At 29.7% G+C, this 22728-nt stretch overlaps 1 protein-coding gene across 6 annotated transcripts in view; it reads right to left on the bottom strand.

Moving 5' to 3' along the window:
• Window positions 1-22728, bottom strand: part of LOC115877005 (liprin-alpha-1) — a 374919-nt gene that overhangs the window by 1964 nt on the left and 350227 nt on the right. For 5 of the 6 annotated variants that reach the window (XM_030893061.1, XM_030893064.1, XM_030893067.1 and 2 more), the window contains 8 exons: window positions 22269-22420; window positions 21075-21116; window positions 13718-13925; window positions 6261-6412; window positions 5979-6181; window positions 4754-5024; window positions 820-976; window positions 651-767 (listed from right to left, as the gene is read on the bottom strand). In XM_030893061.1, the coding sequence (XP_030748921.1) occupies window positions 651-767; window positions 820-976; window positions 4754-5024; window positions 5979-6181; window positions 6261-6412; window positions 13718-13925; window positions 21075-21116; window positions 22269-22420 (1302 nt within the window). The remainder of the gene's footprint in view (window positions 1-650; window positions 768-819; window positions 977-4753; window positions 5025-5978; window positions 6182-6260; window positions 6413-13717; window positions 13926-21074; window positions 21117-22268; window positions 22421-22728) is intronic. The other variant, XM_030893063.1, reaches the window with a different exon arrangement.

Below are 22728 nucleotides of genomic sequence, written 5' to 3'. Positions count from 1 at the left end.
CATAAGTTTCTTGCAGTTTCTTCTTATAGGCCGTAATCGAAACTGCAACATTTTAATCAAATTAGAACTCAATAAATTTGTTTTTTTTATTTCTAATATGTTACAGTAATTAAGCTAACAAATTTTCCCAAAACGTTTATTTTCCCATGAACATGTGATTCAATTTAAGAACTGATATTTTAATAAAATATTTCAACTTGATTCGGAACATAATATTTCTCTGCCCTGTACTGTATTAAAAAATTTTCTAAGAAATTGTAATTATCTAGCCATATTTCTAAAAATAGTCTAAAAACTATAAAAAACAAAATGAACAACCAAAACAGTCAACTACTGTTAGCAATTTAGCATAATAAAATTATTGTTCGATGTTCGATTCTTGATTATTCATAATGTTCAAAATTCCCGCAAAGCGCTTCTCGCCGAACAAAACCGAACTCTCCGTGTAGGATCCGAATGCATCCGAGGTTTTCGTGAGTTTTAGTGTCGTCTGTAAAAAGGTAACTTCTGGAACAAGTCAGTAGTATCTTCTGTGGGTATATAAGTAGCGATCAAGGCGGGAAAAAAAATATCAGCAAATTTATCATTATACCAGTATGTCTGATTAAATATGAATAAAGATTTTCACAGCTTATTCATAACTAGCTTACCTGTGTATTTTGAGTTGGAATTTGCAGCGCAAGAGCCATGCTGTTTGCATCGAAACTATCATCCAGAGCAATTAAAGCCCCATGGACACCAGATTCTAACAAATTGTTACCATATTCCTGCAATAGATGTATAAATTTACTGATATAAGCTATGATCAATAAATATTACCTTTAACCCTATCATAACAACCCATCTAATTAACCTGTCATTACTCCAAACCAATACATCTGAATTAGTATTTTCACAGTTTTTTCTTCTATCTTCAAGCAAATTGCGATCATAATTTAATCTCTTCAAACACGAAATGCCAAATTGTAAGCTAGTCCTAAAAAATATTTTATCGTATATTCAACACCTATTGAAGTAACAACATGAAAGATTAAAAAATATAAACTCTAATAATTAAAATATTAAGCTTCATTCAGAACCTCGAATCAGTGGAATAAATTAGTAGTTTCAATTGGCCGTAGAAGTTTGTTCACCTAATTTTAATGTAAGCTTTCGGAACGTCATAATTAAGCTTCGCGCGCACTGAAGGGGTATCGGCGCGAGCGAGCAGCACGTAATTTTTAGTTTACGTTGAAATAAATGTAAGCCCGCGCACCGCATCAGATCGGTGCGATCGGTGCGCTTCTAGCTACCGGCGGTACTCGCGCCATCAGGCCAAATCAGAGAATGCATGGGAGGGGGACGAATAGTCTACGCCGAGCGACTGTTTTTAGTGGAGCGGTTTTACATTAAACATGTCCGATGAATTATTAATCGAAAGTGTACGAGACCATATCATACTTAATATGCGGTTTTTTATAAAAAATTCTTACAAGCACGTAACCTATATTGTTTACTACACTTATTCAATAAGTGAATTAGAAAACTTTCCGATTAAACCCATTTATTTCTCATCTCGTTTTGATTATCTCACATTATTATGGAAATCGAATTTAAATATCGTCAAAAAACTGATCATATTATTTAATTTTTGGTTTGTTTTGACGTTAGTAATAACAGCTGATAAATAGTCATCCTATGTTACTTTGTTGATCGCTCCGTACAAGGTACAAATAGAGAAAATAATATTTATGTTTGAATAAAGTATTTGTACATATAACTGCCGTATGATAGAAAAAACGGCGTCCAGTTGGATGGGAAATGACGATTGATGACATTTCCTATATAAATTTACATATAAAATGGCACCGACCTTCATTTCATGGCCATCGCTGATGCCGGTCCTTTTCGATAATACGGTGCTATAAAAACTATTTATATTTTTTCTTTTTTCAATTTTCTTTGACTCTTTTATTATATTTTAAGTTTTTAAAATCTTGGTTTTAAGTCAGTAGTGAATAAAACGAAACTTGTGTTTACATTTTGTTTAATGATTGACGTTTCGAACAATTTTAATTCGGTCTTCTTCAGAATCTATAATATACGTATAAATAATTTTCTACGTTTGTGGTAAGAAAAAATTATATATTAAACACATTAAGTTAGTGATAAAATTTTATTGTATATTATAGATTCTGAAGACGACCGAATTAAAATCGGTCGAAACGTCAATCATTAAACAAAATGTAAACACAAGTTTCGTTTTATTCACTACTGACTTAAAACAAAGATTTTAAAAACTTAAAATAAAAGCTATATATAAATGTTTGTAATGACACTTATTTAGATTAAAAAACTAAAAATAGAAGTTTTATTTGACTATTTTTCATATCTAGCTTTGTTTTTAAAGAACAAATTAAACCCTTTTGAATGATACCAAATTTGTTAAAATCAGTTAAGCTAAGAGTCATATAGTATATTTTATCCCCATCTTCCACTCTATTTCACTAATTTTATGTGGTTTGTTAAGATCTAAATATATTAATGTGTGTTTGGTTAAGATCTAAATAATATTAATTTCAATCATAAAGCATAAAATATAAAAAGTTGCATAAAAATATAAATAGTAATAATACTTTATAATTTTTTGAAATGCCGAATGAATTTGAATTAGTAGAAAAAGTTAACAAACTTTTGACTTTTTCACTAATTATACTTCAAAATTTGCGAGGAATGTCATTTTGGCTATTAACTATCACCCGTCAAGAAAAATTTTGGTTAGAAATCAAAAGTTTGTTTTATAAGCTAAATATTATGCTTTCTCTGTGGATACAACAGACTACCGCAAACTGTTGCTAGGATATTTTATTAATTTTAATTGTGTTTTTTTAGACAATGTGAATGATCGTAAACTAAAAAGTATAAAGTGTAATTGAAACCAATGATTTATTCCACTAATTCGGAGGTTCTGAATGAAGCTTTATTCAAATATGATTGTAACTTTAGACAGTATTCACTGCTAGCTATAATTTAGTTTTAAATCATAGGTATAATTTAATTTCCAAGAAAGCAAAAAAATTAGTCCAGTAACTCACAAAAACAAGCATTTTAAATAATCCTTGAATATTTACGGAATTAGAAATTTATTTATTGACTTTCTTTCTAGTCATTTTCTACGAAAGCAAGAGTATTAGTTCAATATAGTTTTCAATAATTCATAAGAACAAGCTAGAATCCATTTATTGACTCTCTTTCGGAAGTGACAATACAATGAAAGACAAACTTGTTGATGAACTGACATAAACATTGAGAAACTGACCAATATTAATCTTCAACCTACGTGACGTTTTCACTTAATTTTGAAGATATTACTTAAAAAATGTTTTAGTTGTGAAAATTATACTTGAAGCTGAACCTTTACGGTCACAAAGAAAATATACACACTTTTACCACCCATAGGGTTAAAAGAAGTAGTTTAATGTATGAAAAATATACCACATATGAAGGGAAAACAGTCGATGTCACAAAACTGGCTTTTACAGAGAAAACAGATTTAATGTTGCCAGATATTATGTTAAAAATGCAAAAATTTATTGCTGTATGCGTTGTTACTTGGATATAGTTTGTTATATTCAATTACAATTTAGGTGGTGTTTGGGACCTGTTATTTTTTTCTTCTCGATATATTAAGATGATACTTAAAAATTCCTATAAAATGGAGTATCCTTGTTTTTTCCCCTTACCTCTCATATGAATTCTTTTTCTTACAGAAATGGTATTATATTCATTATTTCTTTCTTATAATATAATTTTATATTCATTTCATTAGAAATAAGGTCTAACCGAAAGTGAACCTATGCAAAGAATTTTATAAAGCTTAAATATATTTTTTTCATGATATATCACAAGTTGGTATTATTTTTCAAAATGAATGCGTCCTCCTGAATCTATTACAATTATAACAATTTTTTTTTAACTGTATTATATCTATTATTATAATAATTATAACTATAAAGCAATTTTTGCTTAAACTGTCAAAATTAATCCTACCTTTCCTAGAAATATTGAACGAAAACAAGTCCTACAAAAATGCTAGAAAAGGACCATAGTAAACCAAAGTAACAATAGTTTTGCTGACAACACAATTTTTTTTTCAAAACCCAATTAAGGCAGATTGGTGTAAGCTAATAAAATTATCCGTGGTAGTAGAGTTTTAAAGACAGATTTTACTCACAACATGTTTTGTCGGTTAGTCAAATTTATTTAACTAGTAACAAGCTTTATTCGTTTCCATTTGGATTCTTCGCAGTGGTTTTAGGTTAGGTTAGGTTAGGTTAGGTTAGGCATAAAAATAACTCTTTTATTTTGCAGATTTCCCTTCCAGTGGCAAAAAGGCCGGACTTTTTTTATAAAAAGAAAACATTATATTAAACGATTTCCTATAGGCGATTAAACATATTCAATTGCTAGTTTTTTTAGAATCGCTTTCTGTTTAAATTTCGAGAAATATTTAGATTAATTTTGACATTTAACAAAAAAGTAAGAGTGGGTCTATTTAATGACAAATTATTTATTTTGTATGTGTAACTCAATAATAAATCCACAAAAGAATATTTTTTAACTCAAACTTCGGTAAGCAATTTGAAGTAATTGCTAATACCAAGTTTGAAATTCCGTCATTTTTAATTTGGAGGAAATCCACTATAGGCCGTCATTTTATAAAAGTAAAGACAACTTGTGATATAAAAAACATATAAATATAAATTATTACTACCTATGGAAGCTGTCGACCATCTTGAGCTGACCTCGCAAATCCTTCTTTGTTAGATGATCTAACATCCTGGCGTCTACTAAACATTCCATAAATGTAGTTCTATATTGGGGTAAACCTAACGAGGGCAACCAGGAATTGCCGACCCACTCGTGATTCATATCACCGAATGCTAAAGTCGTACGGGACGTTTTTGGGGCACTTGGAGAAGTTAACGATACCATCTCTTGAATTGCTAAGCGTAGTTTTAATCGGTGAAGTGGGTTACTTATTCCTACAATTCAGTTATAAATGTTCTTTTATTAAGAAGTAACTTATGGGTATTTGTTCATTTGATAAATCATATTTAGATATTTTAATATAAATAGTAGTAGTAAATAGTAAATAAAGAGTAAGTAAATAATAAAAACGATGTACTTAAACAGCCGTTAAACGGTAGCCTACTAAAATGCCGTTAATAGATATTGTGACGTCGTTCATGTCGGCGGAAAGTAATGCCTAGCGATAAGCATTTTGCAAGAGCGCCTGTGGCTCACTTTTCACTCTTTTTGGTTGGATTGGTTTAGTTATTTGGCGGGTTGGTTAGCGTGGTTATTTGGAGGGTGTTAATTCATTGGTTAGTTGGTTATTTGGTGGGGTTGGTTGGTTTTTACTAATTTATATTTGTTTTTTATATTTTTTTATCAGTGTCGAGGTTAGTTGTGTTGGTTAAGTTGGTTATTTGGTGGGGTGGATAGCGTTGGTTAGTCCTTATAAAATTCCTATATTTCATAAAGCCGTCAAGTGCGTCACATCAACGACGTCATACGTCATACCTATTAACGGCATTTTAGTAAGCTACCGTTTGAGAGCAGTTTAAGTACAGCCTAATAAAAATTAAAATAAAAGTAGTACGTAAAATAATAAACAGTACACTCTGTATAACTGTGGTTCGACGTTACATCGTTATAATTTGAACAAACAAGTTTGCTTCATCTAACTATCCGTAGATGGGGCTAAAAGCAAAGCAAAGTTCAATATAAGATAAAATAGTATGCGGAGAAGTAAAAAGGCCTTAACCCCTACAAGTGTGCTAATTTTTGTATTAAATTCATCAGGTCGAAAGAAACAACCATCCGACGACATAATAAACGATTTTATTTTTCCTGTAGCTCAAATAACTAAAAATATTCAAAACCATCTGTAAAATAACCTTGGTGTAGAACATAGCCTTAACAAATGTAATTACCTATTTCTCTTTGGATTTCTGTATCACTTAAAGCGCTCATAATAGCACCAGACTTAACGTTAGCCCTACACGCTGCTACATACCACGCCGGCATGCCTACCCATAATTCTAACCAAGCTACAATAGTGGGACCATTCCATAAAGCAAATGGAGTTCCCGCTTTCATTGCTTCTGCCAATAATTCGTGTCTATAATCTCGTTCTCTGCAAAGGAATGTACATAATATATGATAGTTACAATGTTCTAAGAGTAGTAAAATAAAATACGAAACTATATTCTTACTTTTTCTTTTGACGTCGATCAAAATCTCCTGATTTTTGTCCCAATTTCCCTGATATGCTCATACTATCACTTAAATCGCCATCTGGCAAACCAATACTGCTTTGACTTAAATTCAAACTACTTTCTGTTCCTGGCATTTCCTTTCCTTTTACCTATTAAATAATATAAATTACTATATATACAAAATATTTGATAAAAAATTTGTGTTAATTATCACTAATTCTTTAAAAAAATATCAGAAGAATTTATTTGTAATGTATTTGAGTTTATTTGAAGAAATGTAGTTGAAAGAGAGAATAATGAAAATAATAGATACCATAAACAGAAATTATTAAAACTTAAAATTATCATAAAATTAATAATTGTACTATTTATTCTAGAAAAGGTTATTAAAAATAAAATAATTTACATCTATAGGGTAGCGCACCTCATTCGCCTCGGTTGATTATACGAAAACGGAAAAATGTAGAAACAAAATATTTTATGGGTATATGTGGGAAGGTAATGTGCACAATTTAAAATTATTTTGAAATGTACAGGGTGTTTCAGAACTGAGATCCATACCAAAGTTATATTTTTTCTTGTGGAACACCCGGTATTTTATTTCATTTTTGGATTCTTCGGCCCAAAAAAAGGTATTTATTATAAGCGTTAAATATGTTTAAAATCTTTGGTTTTTGAGATATTTAAAGATATTTAAATTTGCATGCTACAATAGAATAGATTATTAACACCCTGTACATTACTTTTCAGAATTAGTTCTTGTGCTGAGTTTAAAGGTAGAGAAATAAACTTTACAGAAAAATGATATTCCTTCGTTAAATGTATACAGGGTATCAAAAATTGCTGGTTTATTTTAAATATTTATTTTACATAAAAACTTCGTTATTTCAAATGCAACACTATGTATTTTTTTAAATAAGTGGAAGCAGATTTAAATGCTCTTTCAAATTATATTAGTGTTTCCTATACTTCGATTTTTCAATAAAATTGTATCAAGATGGCTAGTGTTGTAACGGCAAGTTTCTAGTGACAGTAGCTATTTTCAAAATCGAAATTAATTTATGGACTTATTTAAATTTATACCAGTTGACTTTTATTTAATTTACCTACAATAATTTAATAAATAATATTTATTAAATATGTGTATATTATTCTATCAAGAAAAACAAAGAAGTAGTTCTTTGAATTATTTTACGATGACTTGTAGATATATGCATTTTCTATAAAATAGCCAATTAGGGCAAATTCATTTTATTCACTTCCAACGTCAGGTTTCTGCCTAATAGGTTTTTTTTTATAAACCACACTACCAGCTCGGCGAAGGACAAGAAGTTTTTTTTTATTTGGGTATCTTTGAGCATAAGCTCTTGAGGCCAAGAAGCAATTTTCCTCACAAAATAATATCACTAGTAACATATCTATTCGTCCCGCCAGCAGTTACTGCTTTATTTTTCTTGATAAAGTAATGAATACTTACTTATTATCTTATTAAACTATTGTAGGTAAATTTAAGTAAACTGTCATAAATTAAAAATAATAATGTCCATAAACTAATGTCGACTTTGAAAATAGTTACTAACTGTCACTAGAAAATTTTCATGGCGACACCAACCATCTTGATGGCATTTTTATTTAAAAATCGCTTTTTATTCAAAATCTCAGTTAGATAGGTATAGGAAATCCTAATATAGTTTGAAAGAGCATTTGAATCTGCTTCGATTTATTTAAAAAAATACAGGGTGTTGCATTTGAAATAACGAAGTTTTTATATAAAATATATCCTTAAAATAGATCAGCAACTTTTGATAGCCCTGTATAAATTTAAGGAACCAATACCATTTTTCAGTAAAGTTTATTTCTCTACCTTTAAACTCAGCATAAGAATTAATTCTAAAAAGTAATGTACAGGGTGTTAATAGTCGATTCTATTGTACCATGCAAATTTAAATATATTTAAATATCTCAAAAACTAAAGACTTTAAACATATTGAACCCTTATAACAAATGCTTTTTTTTGGGCACAAGAATCCAAAAATGAAATAAAATACCGCGTGTTCCATAAAAAAAAATATAACTTTGGTATGGATCTTAGTTATGAAACACCCTGTATATTTTAAAATTATTTTAAATTGTGCATATTGTCTCCCCACATATACCCATCAAATATTTTGTTTCTACATATTTCCGTTTTCGTATAATCAACCGAGGCGAATGAGGTGCGCCCACCCTGTATATAAATAAAGGACATTGACTATTATGAACCAAACCAAACGAAAACTTATAAAACACGTAACAACTTCACAAAAAGACAATGTGATTCCCCCATATAATTCTTAAAATAACTTAAAAGAAAATAACTTAACAAGGAAACGACGAGCAACATCTCTGGATAATGTTAGGAAACGACCGCCGAAGTCAATTACAAGCGAGTTATTTATTGGTAGTAGAAAGATCGAGAGATGGCGTTCAATGACGTCCAATACTCCAGCATCCAACGTAATAATCGACACAGGATAGGAGTACTGTTGTTAATTGATAATTATAAAAAGTGAAATTGCAAGATATCGATCAAAAATTAGTAGTTAGTGGTTTCAATAAATTCAAAATGGTTACTAAAATAATTGGCATTAAGTAGTAAATTGTGTAGTTTTTTTAATAAAATTTAATAAATTATTTAAAATATATATAAAATATATTGTATTATTACTTCAACCCTTATTATACTTAAGCACAGGACTGAGTGTAACTTATCAAAACCTCAATTATACGAAAAATGTAGTTCTATACCTCTCGAACCTGTTTTGAATTTAACCTGACGTTTTGTTGGCTTATTTTCATCCACAAACGATGCAACTAAGCTTGCAAGCGACAGCTAAAATATATTTAAGATTACTAACACATTTTCAGCTAATATATATGAACGTAAAATCAGTTTACACAAATTCCACCTGAAAAGCACTTAAATAATTTATTGAAATCTGAAATCGTGGGCCTGGCGCGACAATGCTATTGTAATCGTAAAACATTCTCCGATGCACGTCATCAATCATATCGACATTGACACTAAAGTCTATAAACCTGACTAAATAAAATCTTGGCAAAAATGTTTAAATTTGTTGTATAATCTCATTATAATCTAAGATACCGAGCAGCTCTTAATTTTACTTTACAGAGCAAATGATTGTGACAGATATTTTATTTATATTAAAGCTGCAAAAAATAGTTTAAACCGAATTTTATTATCGCTATGTTGGTCACATTGCGCCGTGTTCGGCAATGTTGTCCTTTACTATTTTCATAGTTTCTTTTTAAAAATTGCCCTTTTAAGCACAAACTTTTAAGAACTAAATTTTCGAGTTTTTGTAGTGCATATCTAGAAATTGTGTGTTGAAAATATGCCGAAGCATTTAAACAGTCGAAGCAAAGAGCTTGTAGCTTCCTTGTTTTTTTTAAACTATTTTGAATGAGAACGTGACAATAAAGGTCCTTTATTACCCTTGACTGCAGTCATAAAAGTAAGTTTGATTGATAAGCACTTTATACGACTTTCAAAGTTAGTTTTTATTAAAATCTGTGATTATTAGTTTGTACATTAAGAGCACCCTCTTACTTGTTATTACCACTTATGGCGTTGTAAGATGTACATCAATAAATAAATAACCCATAATAATATTTATAATAATCTTCATAATGGAGTAGTTTTTGCCAATATGTAATAAGTAAAATAAGCTATAAAACAAATAAATCAATTAATCACTAAAATATTAGTTATTAAATTAAAAAAAAACGTAAAACTCTTTAATAAATGATATAATAAATACGTTGTTTGTCAATTTTAAATTAAGATTCATCTCATAAATCCATCACAATCTGGCAGCGCTGTCACCATCACTTGTCACTCAAAGTTGATCACGTGCATCGGAAATTGTCTTGCGAATACCATATATTACGTCACAGACTAGTTTGTGACGCAATTCTTCTCGGCTGGCGGTTTTATCTTTTACCAACCGCTTCGGACGGTAGAGGATAAGAATAATATATTTTGTTTATTTTTAAGAACACTGGTAAACCATTTTACAAGTTTATGTTCAAGTCAAGGCTGCAAGGGCTGTAAAGACTTTCAAGGTCTGTAACTTCCTCAAGAATCATTTTAGGTCATATTTTATGTTCATAGAAACTTTCTCTTTTATTTTTATCTGCAGTATCATCCACTGAAGTTTGGTACACTATTTTTTTAGACTCTGTATACTACAATTAGTTGCATTGTTTGTAGATGAAAAACAGTCAAAATTTATTTTGATGCAAGTTCCAGCATGTCAAGAGTTGGAGAATGTTAACAGTTTAGAAGAACGGACATGTGAAATATTGAGGGTGTATTCCGTTGCTTACCTTGGTTATGGTTTTATGTTCCGTTTCTAGCGGTTTCCTGAAAGTTTTCTTGTTACGGAACACGGTTCATGAAAAATTCGGTTATAACTGTCATCAAACTAACCAGTGCGAGAAGGCTGGTTTTTCTGGTTTTGTTTGTCAATCAATGTCATTCATGTGACAGAAATCAAGCAAATATTGGAAGTTCGAGTGAAATTCTTATTTAATTTCTAAGATTTGTTATACTATTTTGTATTTACATCCAAAAGCAATGAGGGTAGGCAGTAAAGGTAAATAAATTTCATTAACTAAATAGAATGACTTTTAGGACCATTTAAATTTATTATGCAGCCATTGTTTCTTAAAGTCAGGAACATTTAAAGAAAACATGAAAAACAAGACAAGTAACGTGAATGTTTGGTAAGCTATAAAAATATAAATATTGATTAGATTTATAATCTGTTTTAATATTGGACGTGCAAATCTTCACTTGAGCTGTCTAACGAGTTTAATAGTTTATTAATAAAGTACTTTTCAATATTAAACTCCATCGAAAAGAAGAAGCAAACGTAAAGCAGGGAATAGGTACATTAAAAATGCATAAAAGATAAATTTTATAATAAAGGTATTGAAATTTAGAAAACGTCAACATTTGACATTTCCAGTATTTTACCAAACCGTTCCGTATCAAATCGATGTTTTTCAGGAATCGCTCTTTACCGTAGTTTACCGGTCTGGTTCACCTGGTTTTGCAACGGAATACAGCCTGAATGATAGAGAATATGTGATGACATTCATAAATGTACCGCTATTTTTATAGATATTTTTCTAAGTTCCAGCATGTCCAGAGTTGGAGAATGTCAACAGTTTATAAGAACAGATACATATGTGAAATATTGAATGATAGAGAATATGTGATGATATTCATAAATGTACCGCTATTTTTTTAGATATTTTTCTAAGTTCCAGCATGTCCAGAGTTGGAGAATGTCAACAGTTTATAAGAACAGATATATGTGAAATATTGAATGATAGAGAATATATGATGACATTCATAAATGTACCGCTGTTTTTATGAATATTTTTCGAATTACATGTTTTGAAAGTCCTATTTGATAAATTTTTTTAAATACTCAAGAAAATCCGTTTTATTATTCCGATAGATCAGAACAAATTATTTAGTATTTAAAGGTAGCTTTTACTTTGAAAAAATTGAATTGAATTTTTTTTGGACGATAAAAAAATGGTTTAAGATACCACAATCACTACCCCAATTAATTTCTTCACATATTCGAGTCTAGTTCGACAAAAACAAATTGCCGCTTTGTAGACGCAAGACTCCCATGTCAATAGCACATGTTTAGACACAAAGTCGAAACAAAATCTCTGCAGAGACACATTACGAAACAGTTTTGTCACATTTTTGATACATATGTTTCGTGACATAAATCGCTTTTTGTTTCGAAACATTTTAGCAAAATATGGTTTCGCTACATAAGGTATAACAATAAATATCTTGTGTCGCAAATTTTTCGAAACTTTTAGGAAACAAATGTGGCTCACATTTACAAATATTTCTTACCCGTTTTGTGCCTGAAAAGTTTCCATAATTTATTTGATATTCTATCAAATAAACATAACCTTACTTTATTGTTTGGATTTTGTTCTGCAGTCTTTGCATTTAAGTATTCTTGTGTGAACTTTTTATAGTATGTACTATAATTAAAAAAGCAGAAGGAAGGACATATGGGGAGTGCAAATATAGATATTTTTCTTATGCAATTTTATAACAATTTATTAGAAGCATTACAGGCATGATTTGTTTTAGGAATAAATGTAACAGCAGCCACTACCCATACCCAACAGGAAACCGAAGAAAAATGTTACAGCCAGCAAACTTCTTTTTTTTTCTCTTTTTTCCACAATGGAATATATCTTTTTATGTTTTAATTGTGTTATAATAAGTAAATAAAAATGTTTTAATTATTTTGAGAAGAAGTTTTGATTGGCGTTGTTGACAGGTGACTAGTTCGAAATTTCTATACAGATAGCGCTAAATCGGAACACTTTTGGAACATTTTTTCCATTTATTGTCGATTCATTTTCGAAACACGAATCTCTCTTCTTTTAGACACAAATTATGATAAAATGTAGATAATTTGTGTCCGACACCATGTCAGTTTTATAAAATAATGAAATAAAATTCCGCCATGTTGGCTAGTGATGGCGTTTTTAACCAAAAATATGTTATTTATCGGCTGTTGAGCTTTTAAACTGATAAGACGCGTCCTACTTACATTAATTTATATAGTTTGTTTGTTAATTTATATATTTTTATTTTCAGAACCATGATATAGAAATAAAAATAAAAATCTATATTTCAAATAAAAATATTTTGTAGCAACAAATAATAATATATAAAAGAGGCATCAAAAATATGAAAGTACTTATTAAATTAAACGATGAATTTGCTGTTGCCAGACATTTTTTGTGCGAGAAAACCTAAAAACACAGATCTTAGGACAAAAAAAATATGGCGGAGGTCGACATTATTGATGGCTGTTTTAATTTTGAAATCCACACATAGACATAGACTATTTTAGTTTGGTAGTTTGTTTTTTTCACATTGGCTGCTGAAAACGGTCACAATCGGTCGGAATCTTGGTCACAAATTTCAGAAAATGTTTCGAAACATTTCCTCTAAAAGTTTTGATTCCGCATTGAAACATTTCAGGAAACGGCTAGCGCCATCACAGTGGAAACACATGTAATAAAGCCATATAAAATATACAGGTTTCGAAAATGTTTCCAATTTGTGGCATACCGTTTCCATTTTGTGTCAAGAAACAGACACAATTATTAAAAATATTACCTAAAATGCGTCCAAAAATGTTACTTGGGACAGATCGTTCAGATGCAACAGTATGGCTGTTGAAATGAGTATCAACTGTCGGTCCAGTTGCATAAACGCGGCCATCCCAACTGCATTTTTATTTAATGAATTGAACGAAAAAATGGTGTTCGTGCACGGCGGGACAAAAACTTACCCACCACCAACGGCTATCACATATAAAACAATATCATACCTTCTCTTTCTTGCTGAAGAATCTTCCCAGACTGCTCTTGATGCCCTTTTTCTTTTGTGCTGCGGCCGCTGCTGCTGCTGCTGCTGCCGCCGATGTGACTTCCCGCGAGAGGCCGGTCATGGTACCATACGCGTTCTTGTGCAAGCTTTCCTGGCTGCTATGACGAGAGGATAGAGGTGATGGAGGCGTGTGTGTGTTCTGTCCTTGCCTAAACATATATTCGCTACGCTACGATCTAAACTATTCTAGCTAGAAGCATGCAAAGTATAGAAACAAGACAACATAGTAGAAACGTGTTATGGATTTTGCATTTGTGTAGTTTTCTTATCTTTGATTAATTGATCCTACAATGGGCTCATTTAGCAAATTTATATTTAGATGAAAATATCAAAAATATGCAAAATCAATTTAGCATGTCACATAACAAAAAAAAATAATTTAATCTGTTACATGTCAACGCGGCTATTTATAAAAATGCATTTTAAACATGAAAAAAGTGAGTTAATAAGACAAGCTGTCAACAAGTTAAAAGAAAAAAGTTGTTCAAAATTAGATTTTACATTTACTGAAACAATTTTTTTTGACATTTTCCATATAATAGCAAGTATCAATTTCATGAAAAATCATATAAATAGGGCTATAAATGTAATACTTTAAGTTACACTGAAAAAATTTTCCGTTGCGTTTTTTGCATCTGAGTGTATATACCCTGACATCAAAGAATATAATAAATGACAAATTATTCCTAAACATTATAGTTTTTAAGCCTTCTATATTTTTAAGCCCTTATATACCTTTATTCCTACGTTATGCGTTAAAGTTCTCACTATACCATCCACATCAGCTCCCTTCCGTTTACGTAAAATATATCATGTAAATAAATAGGACAATGCCCACTATCCGTTCCGTTTCCCTTCCGTTCCATATCCTTTCCTTCCATACATTTTTTTGGCGGACGGACTGAAGCGTATCGGAAACAGCAGTTCTTTCATTTGTACCAGCTCTGTTAACATTTTGATATTTATTGATTCTTTCACCTCTTAATTAAATCTATTACCCTTTTAAAAAATACAAATTTATAAAATAAAACTTTCCTAATGATATAAATTGTACAATAAATAGTATGGAACTGATACGGAACCGAAGCTTACGTATAACGTTAATACAATAAAAAATACGGAGCGGATATGGAATGGATATTGAATGGAAAAGGAAGGCATAGTGAGAATCAACCTTTATACTGCTCATGCGCACTCCTAGCTAAAATACGGATTACGTTTTTCTTGTCTCTTAAAAAATATTTTTGATACTTGTCGTACACACGTACCAAATTAGCTATTTTTACAAGTAACATTTGTTCTAGCGAAAGTGTCAAATAATTTATATCCCTGAATCAAGATCATAGGTCAGAGGTTTAGTCTTATTTCATAGTTTGGTGATTGTTATAACCGTTGTTCTGTGATGTTTTTCGTTTTAATCCAAGATTGAGTTGAATGCGATCTCTTGACACCTGACATTCAATACCCGTGATGCAAAATGTAATATAGAGTATAAAATTTTGAATAATATTTTATTCCAAATAACAGATTCATTCCAAGTAAGTATAGATTTATTAACTTAACCATATTGCCTTATATTTATTTTAATAATTAAATGTTAGATCACTGCATTCCCACAATAATGTTTAAACTTTAACTTTTTCCTATAAACATAGTAGAAAAAGCAAAATAAGTAGTGATGGGATAACTCGAGCGAAAATTCGCTCGAGTACTCGATTATTGAAAAAACCGACATCATTCGATTATGAACGAGCGATGCAAATGACGAGTTACAAGCGACGAACGCAAGCTATCCTAGAATGAAATAAATTGAAATCCGATTTTAATGTGACATATTCGATAAAAAGCCGAGCGAAGTTTCTACATACATTGCAGGTAGCAAATTTATACGACGCCGTATATATATTTATCCGTTGCGTATCTGAGGGACAAAAATTTACGACCTACATCGACAATGCTTTAAAATAAACTAAATCAAGCGATCAAGCGAATCGCTCGTTGTTTGCTACTTGCCATTCATCACCGAGAGAATATATGCCCTTCGCACGCAACTTACTGCTTGGCGCTCGCGTTAACGAGTACTTACAACAAGGACGGGCGAAAAACCGTATTTTTAAATACGAGTGATATTTCTCGAGCGATCACTCGGTTATTGCAATCGCTTGAAACTCGAGTACTCGATTATTGAAATTAATCGGTTTTTGCAATTAATCGGTCAGCATTAAGTTCATCAGACCGAAGGAAACGGCGATGGTTTTCGGAGATTTATCTCTATCATCAGGCCGACTTTGCTGTAACCTGATGAAATGTGGCCTGATGATGGAGGTAAATCTACGAAACCGGTCGTCGAATCGCTGTTTCCTTCGGTCTGATGAACTTAATGCAGAGAATAGCACATATGTAGGGGTTAGGGCAATATTTTGCTTTTTGTACTATGTTTATACAGGGTTGTTCGCCACATACGACACGTAGTATTGTAGCTAAACGAAGAGATTTTTACAAATTGTAAGTTTTGGATTCGATGAAGGACTATTAGAGGTACAATTTAAAAATAATTTTACAAGATACAGAGTGTCCCAAATAAGAAAAAAATATCAAAGTTGTATTTTTTTAAATGGAACACCCTGTATATTATTACATTTTTAGTTTCTACGATTAAAATACAGGTAAATTTGATTAAGATTTATTATACTTAAACTTTACCGTTTTTGAAATATTTTCAATTTTGTGAAATTGCAGTAAAAATTTTAAGGCTTTATTTCTCCAAGGGTATCAAAGTTTTTAATACTAAATATTTACTGAAGTTTATTTACTGATCAGTTATTGTGTTGCAATAATAAAAATAATACTACCTTATACAGAGTGTCTAAAAATTTATTTTAAATAATTATTAGCTTCAAACGGCAATAACTTGTTTAATTTAAATGGAACACCCTGTATATTTTACGAGAATCAGATGCACAATTTAATTGTCTATCAAATTATATTATACCATTTTTACCTATCTCTTTAAGTTTCCGCAGAAAATGCATTTTCTTGTAATTTAGAACTTATTTATCAATATACCCATGGACTATTGACATTTTAGATTATTTTTAAAGATGTACCAAATTTTTAAAGAGTACAGATACTAATATTGTCGATATAATTCGTTTATTTCATTAAAAAAATAAAAAAAACTGTTTAAATATTTGTTAAAGAGGACCAATTAATATGATTCCAGTATTCAAACTACATTAACTGACTGTTAAACTGTTTGCGTTGATTAATAATAATTGCTCCAAATACTAAAAAACTGAATTTTGTATGGGCATTAGACAGTGTGATAAAAAGTAACACCTTAAAAATGATATTTCATTTTTTAATAAATGCTTATTTATAACAACAAAGACTTTAATTTGATAACTTATTATTATATTGATTTCTGACTCAAAAATCCATATTTATTTATAATAATTTATTAACGAACACAATTAAGTATGTCATTAATTAGTATATGGGCGGAAATAATGGTGTTATATTTAATTAATGGTATACTCTTTTATAAAGATTTAAATAGTTTTCTTTTTGCATACAAATGGGCTAGTAATATTATCGTTTGCTAAACGATAATATTACTAGTCTGTACATTTTGTACATTTGTTGCTTTAAAAACAATCTAAAATGTCAATATTCCATGGATATATTGATAAATGAGGTGTAAATTATAAGAAAATGCATTTTCTACGAAAACTTGAAGGGATAGGTAAAAAATGGTATAATACAATTTGATAGACAATTTAATTGTGCATCTGATTCTCCTAAAATATACAGAGCATTCCATTTAAATTAAAGAAGTTATTGCCGTTTGAAGCTAATAATTATTTAAAATAAATTTTAGACACTCTGTATAAGGTAGTATTATTTTTATTATTGCAACACAATAACTGATCAATAAATAAACTTCATTAAATATTTAGTATTAAAAACATTGATACCCTTGGAGAAATGAAGCTTTAAAATTTTTACTGCAATTTCACAAAATTGAGGTTTAAGTATAATAAACCTTAATCAAATTTACCTTTATTTTAATCGTAGAAACTAAAAATGTAATAATATACAGGGTGTTCCATTTAAAAAAATACAACTTTGATATTTTTTATTTATTTGGGACACTCTGTATCTTGTAAAAATATTTTTAAATTGTAGCTCTATAGTCCTTCAACGAACCCCAAACTTACAATTTGTAAAAATCTCATCGTTTAGCTACAATACTCCGTGTCGTATGTGGTGAACAACCCTGTATAATATGGATCACTACCCAGCCTTAAGCTCCATCTACGGTAACGTAGATGAAGCAAGCATGAATTAACTATTTCGTCTTTACCATTTTTATGACATTCTTCCGTAATTAGCATAATATCTTAATGTTTATTAATGTAATAGATTATTTGCGTAACAATGCGCATCCTTCGTACAACGTATAAGGTATAAAGGATCAGCTATAAGAGCCTACGGAAAATATAACTCAATAAGCTATAATAGCGTATGTTCAGCCAACGAATGCAAGTGCGATTGTATTTATATATTATGTCATCCTATGAGTTAAGTTTCACAAAGTTCTAAAATATTCTAAGAAAACTACTAAATGAGGCCATTATAGCAGACAACTTATAATTAACTATAATGAAAAAATAATCAGTTTGTTGTCTGAAACGATAAAACCAATTTGAATATATTTGGCGCGAATGTTCAGAACCAATTATCAAAAAAATATTGCCAAAAAGATCTTAATACTAAGAAGTTAATATCAAGTTCTCTTTCCCAGTAAAAAAATAATTTCTAGATAATTATAGCAACGTTGCAAAATTAGCTTTTTATTTATTCCACCTAACTTAATTATATTATTTTATACTGACATTAAAACGATTCAATTTATTGAAAAGGAGTTCAAGATGGTTTGGAAATGATGCTCGATGCCATTTTCCATATAATTTTACATAATAGCGATCTTAATTTCCAAACCAACTCTGGAACTTTTTTTCATGGTATGATACATCTTAATGTAAAAAAGGAAATAATGTAATTTTTTGGAAAGTAAACGTGATTTACAAATATTATATTCATATTGTTTTTATTTATATTAAAATTGGTTTTTGGGTGTTGTCGTTTAAAGTGATATAAAGAGAGTAATAATGACAATAAGACTAATATTGACATTATTTTTTATGAATTGAAAGATCTAGGAATGATATTGTTTTTTAAGGTACCAGATAGATAGAAAATGATATGACTGCATTAGTTATGGTTAAAATAATCTAAACATTAACGACTTGGTCATGAATAATATAATTATATAAATCTTTAAAAGCAGGCCGAAATTCGTAGAAAAAAAGATGTCGTAGTTTAGTTATTGTTTTTTAGATGCACGTTTTAATGAACTAAAAATAAAATTTATAGGTAATATAGAGCAGTTTTGCTATTGTAACTTGACAACATCGAATAGTATAAATTCTGGAGTATATATAAAAATACAGATGAAAAACAAAAATACTTTTACACATTATAGTATTGCATGGAGAAGACTTGTAAAGATATACAGAAAAAAAATATCCCAATGTACATATATTGTAATCATAAATAATGATTGCAACGTACAGAATAAAGATCTAATTAACTAAGACTATTAAAAATTAACTGGACACTAAATTATAAATTGATAGTGTTGCTGCTAAAAAATTGTATTACATATCGTGTTTTGTTTATCAATATAATATTCGTATTTTATGGAGATATAAAGGCATTTCTTCTTATTGCTACATATTATTAAATACTATGTAACATAAAATTTCTCTCGAAGGGGGTATAAATGATAATTATGAAATGACCAATTTTTGATCCCTCTTGCAAAACAGATTGTCTATCAAATAAATTAATATGAAAATAAAAATTTGTCTGTCGTTTAAGTTTAGAATAATTTCATCCATAACTTTTACTTTAGCCAAATTGTATTCAAAGGTCCTCAGCAGGAAAGTTTTAGGGTAGTTTTTATTTCACCTATTCCATGGATGGCGACTCTTTTTGAGACGTGGGTTAAATTTTGTTCATATTTTTTAGTACTAGCTCATGAGTCACTAATGTATAAAAAGTTTTAACTGTGTATTTCAAAATTAAATATCTTTAAAATTCAATTGGCTTAACTGGTAAAAATAGGCGTATTTAGTAAATGTAACTACAATTCTTACTAGGTTATATGAATTTAGCAGAAAAAAAATCGTACAGATTCTTATCCAATCTAACCTCTGTTCCAACAACCAGCTGCTATCCAAGATGCCGTTCGCGATTAAATTTCCCCACGTGTTCTAATACTAAATAGCTAATAGCTGTTTATACTTTTTAATGCGAGTTAGAAATTGATAATTTTGAACTGTCATCCAGTGTACCTATAGTTCGTTACTGAAGTCGCTTCCCTTTCTAAGCATTGATGAATAATTTTAGCACTTTTCTTTAGACTTTTTTATAGTTTTCGCTTGGGTAGGTTAATCTCTGTCTATGGAGGGTAGAGGTAAGGAGAAATATCTTCGTGGTCATAAAAGAAGAAAATCTTAAGATGGCGCTACTGTAGCAAAAGTTCTACATTTGAAAGAAGCGCCAAACATTTTTAGAGCAGGAAATAATTAAAAAGGGATAGATAAATATGCGATTTCTGAAGGCGCGTGTTGCCTCTCTTTTTGACTAACTTCACTTTATTTATAACCGCTAAGTTCAGTTCGCTGAATTATTAGTAATTTATATCTTAGAGAATATACATGGAATGTTTTACTTTACTTTAATAGTAGCAATAAAATTTGTGGTGGATATATACCAATAAGTTGTAAACTTTAGATTCAAATTCAGCACTGCAAGGAAACATAAAGAACAATACTAAATTTATATCTTTCCAAAACTACCCCAAAACTTTTCCACTAAAAACACAATTTGACTAGATTATTTAGACTTTAAAACATCTCATAAAAATAAAATAGCGTGAAATTCAACAGCTAGCTTTTCATAACGTTTTAAATATATCAGATATCTTACGTTACATATGAAATTTGAAATCAACAAAATATATATATATTTTAATTCAACGATAATAATATTTCAATTTACTTAAGTTTGCCCATAACAATATTTTCTTATATCACTAATTTTTCAGGTAAAGGTGAATGTTTAAATTATCCGCAAAAATTAATAAGTTAATTTTCATATTAACTCTTATCCAATATATTTAGAACACTATACATTATAACAAATAACTAAAATAGTAAAGTGTTAACCTGTACATCATTCCTGGCGAAAGTCCACTAGCACCAGTCCGTCTTTGCAAGAATATTAAATTATTTTAAAAATATGTAATTAATTTGTAATAAAATTGAGGCAATGAAATCATTATTTATTTAAATTATCCAACAACTTGTATAAATTTGTGGATAGTTGATTATATAACAGCTACTTAGAGACAAGTATTTCAAAATTTAAATATTCGAGATATTTTTAATCTAAAAGGCAAACATTAACCGAGATCATAGGTATAATCTATACATTAAAAATGAATAGATATATTGATCTTTAAGTCTGTCCAACAAAAGAAAGGACGATTTCGACTGACAACATTCAGAAATTCAAAGAAAACACAATTCACTTTTGAAATAAAATAACAAACAACTGTTATTGTCAGCATTCTATCGTTTAAAAAATATATGGATATATAACCTATATGGGTATTACGTCACTGCAAGAAAATCTACAAAATAAAATAGTTATTTTTTATGAACACTGCTGCGTTAATCCAACGGAAACTACTTTAGCAGTTAAGTTTACAGATAAACAAATTTGCCTAACGAAAAAAAAATGCTTAATGTTTCGGAAAGTTAATCTCTTTCCGTCGTCGGAAGCAAAAAAATATACAAAGAATAAAGAAAAAAACTATTTAAAAAATTTAAATTGAACTATTCGAGAACACTGTACTTTTTTAAAACAGATACGTCTACAAGAAAACTGTTGACGTTATGTTAAAATGACATTATATCAAATTAAACTTCAAAATTAACAATTACTACCTGATAACAATTACTTAATAAGGTAAAACCAAAAAGCCCAAACTTTCTGTATGATTATTTTTAAATTTTACTAGTCTGTCAGATGAAACCTGATAGTGAAACCTGACGAAGTCAGACATTTTAATTCACCCGTAAATTACATTTCCTCTTATTTTTTGAACGTCGTCTGTCGAAATTTTCTCTGACTCGTTGGACAGATCTTAGTAATAATTTTGCGAATGAAAGCGGCTTATCCTACAAGTTTATTAATTTCAAGTTGTTATCGATGTTTATCGATGATTCTTAAATATTTCAAGTGAGAATTAATGTTAATGTTTTATTTCAAAGTTACTCTAGCCAATTTCGATGAAGAGCATGAAAATTGCAAGAATAATAATGATATAAAACCAAGTTGAAAATAAAATTATTTACCTCTTCAGTTCTTCCTGGCTGTGAGCAAGTGCTTGAGCTACTCTTTCCAACCTTATAGAACGAGCAGTTAAAGGAGACGCAGCTCCTCCATTACCATCTGCTAAATGCATCTCTTCTCTAGACATGTCGGACGTTAACGGTGCCAGTTGTAACTAAAAAATGAAATATTTGGTTAAAATGTTTCGTACATATTACATCTTGCTTTGGTACAGAAAAAAAATGATTAATTGTTTATTTAACAAAACGTTGCTGGTAACTGTACAAGATATTTTCCTTAACTAATTTGGCTGATATATGTAATAGAGGTTATAGTACATTAAGACATGTTTAAACATTTTGAACAAGATAATGTTCTATAATGGTCATTGGGCAATGGAAAATAAAATATTTTCAACAATGCAATTTTTGTGGTTGTATGGAAAGTAGACGAAAACTTGTTTAAGTAGAAAACGTTACAAAT

The sequence above is a fragment of the Sitophilus oryzae genome, unplaced genomic scaffold (genome assembly GCF_002938485.1).
Source record: "Sitophilus oryzae breed Bouriz unplaced genomic scaffold, Soryzae_2.0 scaffold_1442_pilon_pilon, whole genome shotgun sequence".
NCBI lineage: Eukaryota > Metazoa > Arthropoda > Insecta > Coleoptera > Curculionidae > Sitophilus > Sitophilus oryzae.
The sequence above is the reverse complement of the archived record's forward strand: the minus strand, read 5'-3'. Positions and strand labels throughout refer to the sequence as shown.